This window comes from Sinocyclocheilus grahami, unplaced genomic scaffold (assembly GCF_001515645.1).
Source record: "Sinocyclocheilus grahami isolate Dianchi unplaced genomic scaffold, SAMN03320097.WGS_v1.1 scaffold404.1, whole genome shotgun sequence".
NCBI lineage: Eukaryota > Metazoa > Chordata > Actinopteri > Cypriniformes > Cyprinidae > Sinocyclocheilus > Sinocyclocheilus grahami.
This window is the reverse complement of record NW_015505583.1, coordinates 385,409-394,553: the sequence shown is the minus strand read 5'-3', so window position 1 is coordinate 394,553 and position 9,145 is coordinate 385,409. Positions and strand designations below refer to the sequence as shown.

The 9,145-nt window shown below is 37.1% G+C and overlaps 1 protein-coding gene across 1 annotated transcript; it reads left to right on the top strand.

Annotated features, from left to right (window-relative positions):
• The first annotated feature begins 589 nt into the window (after positions 1-589).
• Positions 590-2,983, top strand: tbxta (T-box transcription factor Ta). The gene is made up of 8 exons (XM_016231977.1): positions 590-777; positions 1,092-1,356; positions 1,501-1,635; positions 1,721-1,782; positions 1,887-1,948; positions 2,030-2,078; positions 2,499-2,642; positions 2,719-2,983. The coding sequence occupies exons 1-8, from the start codon at positions 593-595 to the stop codon at positions 2,981-2,983; spliced, it is 1,167 nt and encodes a 388-aa protein (XP_016087463.1). The 5' UTR covers positions 590-592.
• Positions 2,984-9,145: the final 6,162 nt, after the last annotated feature.

The following is a 9,145-nucleotide window of genomic DNA, read 5'->3' as shown; positions in this document are numbered from 1 at the left end:
TATATTCAAAAACAGTAGCCTAAATAAATGAATTGTTTAATAGGCCCATCTGAAGTTGTGCTTATGTCATTTTCTCTTTTTTATTTAATTAACACTTTATTTTAAGGTGTCTTTGTTGCTCATGTTGCATGTGTGTACTATTATAATAACAATTAATTATGCATAATTACATGCAAGTAACCCTAAACCAAACCCTAATCCTAATCCTAACCATATAGTAAGTACATGTAGTTAATTCATATTAATATTAAATAATATGGCACCTTATATAAGGTGTAACCTTTTTTTTTTTTACACAAAAGGCCTGTATCTTAAACGTTTTTCATTGACTGTGGACTTTCAAACACTTCAACGCTTTGTAATGGGCCTCTGTGAATGTCAAGAATATACTTTCCGTTTTGTGGCGACATATTATCGGGCGCGATGGGCCTGGGCTGGCGCTGCGGGTCACGCCCCGTAACAGCGGGAGCTCCGTATATCGGCCCTTTAAAAAGGCCCCGGCGCGTTAAAGGGCAGATTGAGACGCGCTGTCAAAGCATCGCAACCCACCGGGATTTAGTGATTTCGGACTTCTATTGATTTGATCGGAAATATGTCTTCCTCGAGTCCCGACCAGCGCCTGGAGCACCTCCTGAGCGCCGTGAAGAGCGAGTTTCAGGAGGGCAGCGAGAAGGGCGACGCGTCGGAGCGGGATATTAAAATTTCCCTAGAAGACGCGGAGCTATGGGGCAAATTTAAAGAGCTCACCAATGAAATGATTGTCACTAAGACTGGAAGGTAAGTTGAGATGCACTAAAACGCTTCCTTTTAATGAAAGAAGATATGCGGTTTTTGCACTTTTTTTCATGAATGCTCCTAATCTAGGCTATCTAAAAAATAAAAAAAATCTCAGACCACAGTCGGTGAAATTTCGTTAGACTTCGGTCATGGCTTGAGAACATTTTTGTAGCATCGCTATGGCTACGATCGCTTATTAGCGGTCTAATTTTGTCAACCGATAATTAGTTGATAATAATTATTGTTATCGAATTCATTGAGTTTGAATGCTATTAAAATGTTTTTGACCATGCAGTCTTTGTTTCCTCTTCTAGGCGAATGTTTCCCGTGCTCAGAGCCAGTGTCGCCGGTCTGGACCCCAACGCTATGTACTCGGTCCTGCTGGACTTCGTGGCGGCCGATAATAATCGGTGGAAATATGTGAACGGTGAATGGGTGCCGGGAGGGAAACCTGAACCGCAGAGCCCGAGCTGCGTCTACATCCATCCAGACTCACCCAACTTCGGCGCACACTGGATGAAAGCGCCCATCTCCTTCAGCAAAGTCAAACTCTCCAATAAACTCAATGGAGGAGGACAGGTAAAGGCACTCTTTAGTTCTCAACAGAGAGAAAAAAAATGCGTAAATAAAATCGCAACACAAATGCAATTCTTTCAAATAATATTAAATGATATACAGTATATATTATATTCAGTATGAAATTTCACAACCCTTATTTTTTAGATTATGTTGAACTCTTTGCACAAATACGAGCCCAGGATTCACATAGTGAAAGTCGGTGGGATCCAGAAAATGATCAGCAGTCAGTCTTTTCCTGAGACTCAGTTTATTGCGGTCACAGCTTATCAGAATGAAGAGGTGAGTGTTTGTTAAATAAAGCCTGAGATGCGTCCTGCGTAAAGAACATTTTCCTCTATATTAATTTGCTCTAATTAATTTTCAGATCACAGCTCTGAAGATCAAGCACAACCCATTTGCCAAAGCCTTCCTGGATGCCAAAGAAAGGTATGCGATTACCTGACATAATTTCTTTAGGAAATGTATTTAGATTTTATTATGTACTTATTGACATTATGAAAACTGAACTCTATTTGTTGTCACATCAACAGAAGTGACCACAAGGACGTCCCAGACCACAGCACTGACAACCAGCAGTCTGGATACTCGCAACGTAAGTAAACCAGAACTTCATGAACTACTGAAACAAACAGTGTCTTATAGCATATTTAACACATGCGTCTTCCTCCAACAGTTGGTGGCTGGTTCCTGCCCAGTAATGGGGTTACTACCCAGGAAGTTGGGTTAACCATTTAACCCAACCGCTGGGTCAAAACAGCCCAATTGTATGGGTTGTATTTAACCCAGCATTTTTTAGGGTGTACACTCTTAAAAATAAAGCTTCTTGATTTGCATCGATGGTTCCATGAAGAACCTCAAACACCCATGGAACCGTTCCATTCCACAAAAGGTTCTTTCGACTTTTAGAATGTTCATCCCACCGAGAAAAAAAAGGTTCTTTGGATTTTTAGAATGTTCTTCACACTGAAAAAAATTGTTCTTTTATGAACTATTCACTGAAAGATTCCTTGAGGAACCACATTTGTTCTTCTGTGGCATCACTGTGAAAACCCCCGTTTGGAACCAGATTTTTAAGAGTGTAGTTTCTTGGACCAGAAAGGCTTTTATTGTATATTTTGATCCATTTCTTTCCATTGATCTAGTTCTTGTGTTGTGTTTGTAGATAACTACATGGACAACTCTTCAGGAGGTTTCGCTTATCAAGATAGCTGGTCGCCCCTGCAGATGCCCAACTCCAGTGGCATGGGCACCCTGGCCCACACCACCAACACTACCTCCAACACCAGGTCAGTGCTTCCTACATCTAAACCAAGATCTCTCTAAGTGGATTCGCTGGCTAACCGTGCGTTTTCTGCATTCCAGCCAGTACCCAAGCTTGTGGTCGGTCGCGGGGACGAGCCTCACCCCCTCGGGCTCAGCATCGGGGTCCATCACGGGCGGCCTGACGTCTCAGTTCCTGCGCGGTTCCTCGGTGTCCTACTCGGGGCTGACCTCCTCTCTGCCCGTGTCCTCTCCCTCCTCGATGTATGACCCGGGCCTGAGCGAGGTCGGCGTGGGAGACGCTCAGTTTGAGAGCTCCATCGCCAGGCTTACAGCGTCCTGGGCGCCTGTGGCACAGAGCTACTGAGATCCATCAGAATGTGGCTCTCAGGACGTGATCTGAGGTGAAGATCCTACGCGTCTGCTTCCTGAGGGAATGCAGAAGAGCCGACAATCAGAAGGCCTGTGCGAAAGGAAATGGGAAACGGGTTGATTTTCTTCATTCGTATCTGTATGGTATCTTGGCACGATGTAATGACGAGAGACAATCACTTAATCATAGAGTATCTATATTTGCAAAAACCGTTTGGGGCCAATTATGGTGTTTGTTGTTCGTAATCATATTATCTGGAAGATTAATAAGAGCAAATCATGTTGTTGACTGACTAAAATGTATATGTGTGTAAATAAATAGAAATTAACTTCCATTTTGATGGTCTTACATGTGCTTTCTGTAGACGGACTTTGCTGTTTAGTTTGAAAACGGTTTGAAAAGCGACCCTGTAGCTTTGTCTACAATCCATCCTATAGAGAAATCATTTGTACATATCTATCTATTTGTATTTGTTGGACTCTTTGTGAGTTTTATTTATGTCATTTTAATAATAAATTAAAGTTTTTTCGTTTTTCTTCTGTCAAACATCTGTCAGTAGTCTTTACTTTCCTTGTATTTTTCTTAAATGCATGTATTTACTTTTGGTTTGTTACACAGATATAATTATTGTATGTCAATTAATCATTTTTAAAAAAATGATCATTTATTACCCATTTTTGCACTGACCTTTAACCTCGAAACATTTTGAGAGTTCAAAAGCTTGGGGTCATAAAGTTTTTTTTTTTTAAACTGTTGAAAGTTTAAAAACGCACACACACACACACACACACACACTGTTGTAAAAGATGTCTCTTTCAAATAAATGCTCATTTATGTTAATAATAAATTCCATTTCTTTTTTTCCCCCTGTCAAACACTTCTCGTATTTTCTTAAATATATTATTTACATTTGGCTTGTTCAAATTATTCCATTTGCAAATCTTGACACTGTAAAGAACTTTTAACTAAAATGTCTTAATTGTTCATTGGTTAAACGGTCGTTTCCTATGAAACAGCTTAGTATCGATGGCAGGTTTGAAATATTTGCTTGTTCAAAATACATTTTAGCATTTATTCTTTCTAAATTACCCATCAACCATTAATAATCTGAAAACATACACGTTTTTTTCAGGTCTTTCTCTACACAAATATGTCTAGCCACTTCAAGTCTTCTTACGGTTCTGTTAGTTCATGTTTATTGTCATCTTGTTGAGATATTAATTTCAGTGGTGCATAATCAGGCCGGCGGGTTCAGTAAATTCATCAGCAGGAGGAAGCTGATTCTTGATTTGAGATGAAGCTTGTGAGTTTGGATGAGTTTGGATGTGACGAGCAGCAGCAGGTGTGTGTTAAGATCTGTGTGACACATGCTCAACACATCGCAAGAATAAAAGAGAGAAAACATCAATAACAAAACGCAGCTGATCCCGACTTCAGTGAGAAATTTAAAATGACAAAACATAAAAAATAATAATAATGTCATATTCTAAATAGGAAGTGACACATTCACAAACATAATATAAATGCTGCACACAATTGCATTTTAACACATTTGTTTTTTTCATATTTGTGTCGTACTTCTTTTATGTATATTGTTTATTATTATTATTATTATCATCTGTTTCAATAATACTAGTAATAATAAAACAATACTAATATACTACTATTACCACAAATAATAATTATTTTATTAGTAATAGTATATATACAATATATCGTTTTATTCTTTTTTATTTTAATTACTATTATTGCTATTAATAAAATCAACATTAATAATACTAATACACAGAACTACTACTATTAATGCTACTACTACTACTTCTACTAATACTAATAATTATAATTTTAATATGAATTAATATAACAATAAATTATAATAAACAGCTTAAAAGAAACATTAATAAGTGGCTTCAAAAATACCTCTAGTAATAACAAAAACAATGCTAATATTAATAATACTAATTAGTAGTAGTATATTATATAACGTATTGTTGTTATCATTTGTATATTTATTATTATTAATAATAATGATTAAAAACAATATAATTGTAAAACACTACTATTAATGCTACTACTATTTAATATTACAATTAATAATAATTGATGTTATTATTAGTAATCACTACTACTACTACTTCTAATTATTATTAATGTTGTTGTTATTATTAAACACATATATTAATAATACTGCTAAATAATACATATATATATATATACACACACACACACAAACACACACGTCTCTGTATGATGTGTGGCAAGACTGAGAGAGCTGCTGAGGTCACTGCTCACTGACAGCGCTGGAGATCTGCGCTCTGAGGCTGTGATTGAGCACTCAACACCTGAGCGTAAATGAAGACTGAGGGTCACAGGGCCACAGGCAAACAATAATGAAGGGGCCACTTAAATGTATTGAAATATTGTTTAAGTGTACTGTCAAGCCTTTATGTTAACATAAAATATACTGTAATGTAATTTCTATTGAAACCTGTATGCCATCTATTTAACTACATTTGTAATTACACATTTGTAATGATGAAGTTGCAATTCAATATACAGTAGTCAACATCTAAAGTGGAATAAACAAGATAAGAACGCATTTAGGTTTTAGGACAACTTTGATGAAAGGTTTTGATCCACTTCAAATGTTGACTACTATATTTGAAATATATCATCTTTAAAACACACTACAGTTCAAAATTTTAATCAGGTGCATTAGATGTGCTTTAAGTTAGTCAACACATCAAAATAAAGACAAAAAGATTATTAATGCATAATGATTTGAAATGTATACAGTAAAACTTTTCATCTGACATTATTATAAAATGCTCCTTTTAAAAGCATTAAAGTCTGTCCTCTTTAAGTACACTTAAGTGTCCTTTTATTTAATTAATATTATATTATATGCATGCATATTAAACATATGTTGAAGATTTGAAGTTCACTACAAGTGCACATTCAGTACAATTAAGTGCACTTCTTTTTCAGAAGGTCAGAAATCGGAGAAAGATAACAGGAACCTAATGTGATTTTAAGCTTCAGATCGATGTTGTGAGTTTGTTCTGTTGGCGATCTAAAAGTTCTACTCAGTATTTGTCACTTTGAAAGACTACACTTGAATTACTACCTTCAATTTGGCAAAACAGTGTTTTCGCCTGAATGAGTTACACTAAATGCTCCTTAACATTTTTGTTTTTGGAAGAAACAAATCCATCAAGATTTTGGAGAATGGACTTATTTGAACTCGAAATGTCTTAATGATGGATTTGATTCTTACAAACACAGCTTTTCACTTCACATGACATTAACTGATGGACTAGAAAGGTGTGGACTACTTGTGGATTATAGTGATGCTTTTATCAGCTGTTTGGACTCTCATTCTGACGGCACCCATTCACTTCCATTGCTGAGCAAGTGACGTAACGCTATATTTCTCTATGAAGAAACAAACTCATCTACATCTTGGTAGATGAACTATTTCTTTCAAACATACTCCTCTAGTGATCAGTGTCAGTCAAGGGTTTCTGATTTCCCCGAGGTGCAGAATAGCAGCACGTGACAGTGAATGTTACAGAGGCCTCGTTTTCCATCGACGAGTCCAAAGCGTCTTCGTTTCCCGGTATCGGTGCAGTCAGGGCAGATGAGTGCATGACTGGGTAAACACTTGGGTTATAATGGCGAGTCTGAATGCGAGGGCCTGTGGATGAGTTATGGGTCCCTGCTGCCAAAAACAGGTCGTCAAGTCTGGAGCGGCCCGTCCTAGAGCTGTGTTTGCCCATCATCTCTCTTGCCTTTCACCCCCACACAAACCCACCTCGCCCTCTGATGTCTGTGTGCCTTCGTTAATGAAGAAATTCTCGTACCTGGGTGAGACATAGCTGTCAGCTGAGCTACTCCAGCTCTCTGTCCCGGGCCAAGCAACGTCCACCCAACCACCCACAGCAGTCCCAAATAAAACAGGCTTTACTACGTCTCTCAGAATAACTGATGAAACAACACAAAGCAGATCTCTTTAATATTTTATATTAGACAGCAGTGAGATTAAATCGAGAGCACTCTTTTTGCTTGAGGAACTTCGGTCACACTTTAGTTTGGGGACCAGTTCTCTCTATTAACTATGCCTCAGTAAACTCTTAATTTGCTGCTTATTAAAAGTTAGGAAGGTAGTTGTTAAGTTTAGATGTGTTTAAGGGATCTAAAATATGGTCACACAGAACAAGGCATTAATATGTGACTTTATAAACCGCCAATATGCTACAATATGCATGCTATAAGCAACTTAATAGTGAGAACTGGTCCCTAAATGAAAGTGATAGCACATATTCATATAGAGACAGATTTGTCTGCGATGAAAAGTTCTCAACAGAAACTCAAACCCTTCTTGTCAAATTATCAAAATAACCATTGTTAAAAATAAGAGTATTTATTACAGAAATAATATACTTTAAAATGCAAACTGAACGTAACGCTTTCAGACACTTAAATGCATGTTAACGTATTAGGTATTAAATGTATATTATATAAATTATCTGAACATTATAGAGCTTTTTTGACCCACTTAAGTAGGACTTAAACACATCAAAATAAATGCACTTCTTTAAACACAACGACAGATTATAATATTAATAACCTACATTTTAAGTTGTTCGTGTATTAACAACAAACACAATTTAACAATGCAATTTATAATACTAACTTATTAATAAATGCTGTACAAATATTGCTCATGTCAGTGTTAGTGAAGATACTTTATGCAATAGCTATTGTTAAGGAATTGCCAATTATGTATTTATTTACTACAAACATTTGACAAGCCGGTTTATGGAAAAAAAAGAGAATAAGAATGAAAAAGCTTTTAGGTTGCAACTGCCTAGGCGTCTAGAGTTCACTAAATCGTTGGTCGTCTTCTTCAAAAATGAAAATAAATAAATAAATGGTTGTGTTAAACATCATCCAATGTCTGTCTAGCATTTTGACCGAGTGAGCTGTGAAACGGTTTACAAGAGGCAAAGTTACTAGTAAGTTTTGGGAAACATATGTGCCTCTTCACGTCCAACGATCACTCGCTGGTTTGCGGGAGCTAATGCAGCTGACAGGCTGGAGGAAGATGCTCACTGACACTCTCACCATCATGATGAAGAGCCGCTGAAGCCAACACACTCTGCTCCTAACCATTAGCAGTGATACAGAACATGCTATCAAGCCTGGGTGAGGAATAACTCCTGCTGATGTGACTGTGTGAGCTGTTGCTTGACTCTTCACTGTTTAAAAGACATTTGAAATGAATAAAAGAATGCATTACATAGATGAAAGTTTATATTTACATTCAAGAGGGTCTGGCTGCAGCCTTGCACTTGCACTCTCAGACTTGCACTCTCAGACACTTGTGCTTCCGCTAGCGACGTCACTTGCAGTCTTTTATTTTTTTATTTTGTTCTATTTATTGATTACTTTTTGTTTGAATCGCTCAACATTTTACAAAATTAGCCAGGTGGTGAAGACAAGAAAGAAGAAACTAACTTACGAAGTCACTTGCAATCGCCACTTGCACTCTCCGATACCTGCGACCTCACTTTGTGAGTGTTGCATTTATTCTGGGCTCACCTGCTTGCCTGTACATATTAGTTATGTATATTAATAATGTAGAGGAGCATATTGAGTTTGGCCTTTTTAGTCCATTATGCCACGTTTTGCGGTATGGGAGGAACATACTATATACATATTCATTATATTAATAAATTGTATATTTAATTTGATATTTTAATAGCATCTTAATACATTAAGCCATGTTAAGTGTTCATGTTTTTCTACAGGAGGAAAACGCTTAACGAGAGACTTTGCGCATTGCGTTCATATTCTGCTGTTCTGTGACGATGGATTTGCGGGGCTTGTCTTTTTCTTGCAGGACCCTGTATGGTATAGTGCTAAATTAGTTTTAATCGTTTAATCACCACCACAGCTTCTTGTCTCCATTGGCAACACGCACCATTTGTGTCGATTGCAAGTGATGTCACAGGTAGCGGAGAGTGCAAGTGGCGATTGCACGTGACTTCGCAATTTAGTTGCTTCTTTCTTGTCTTCACCACCTGGCTACTGCTGTAAATGTTGAGCGATTCAAACAAAAAGTAATCAATAAATAGAACAAAATCAAAAATA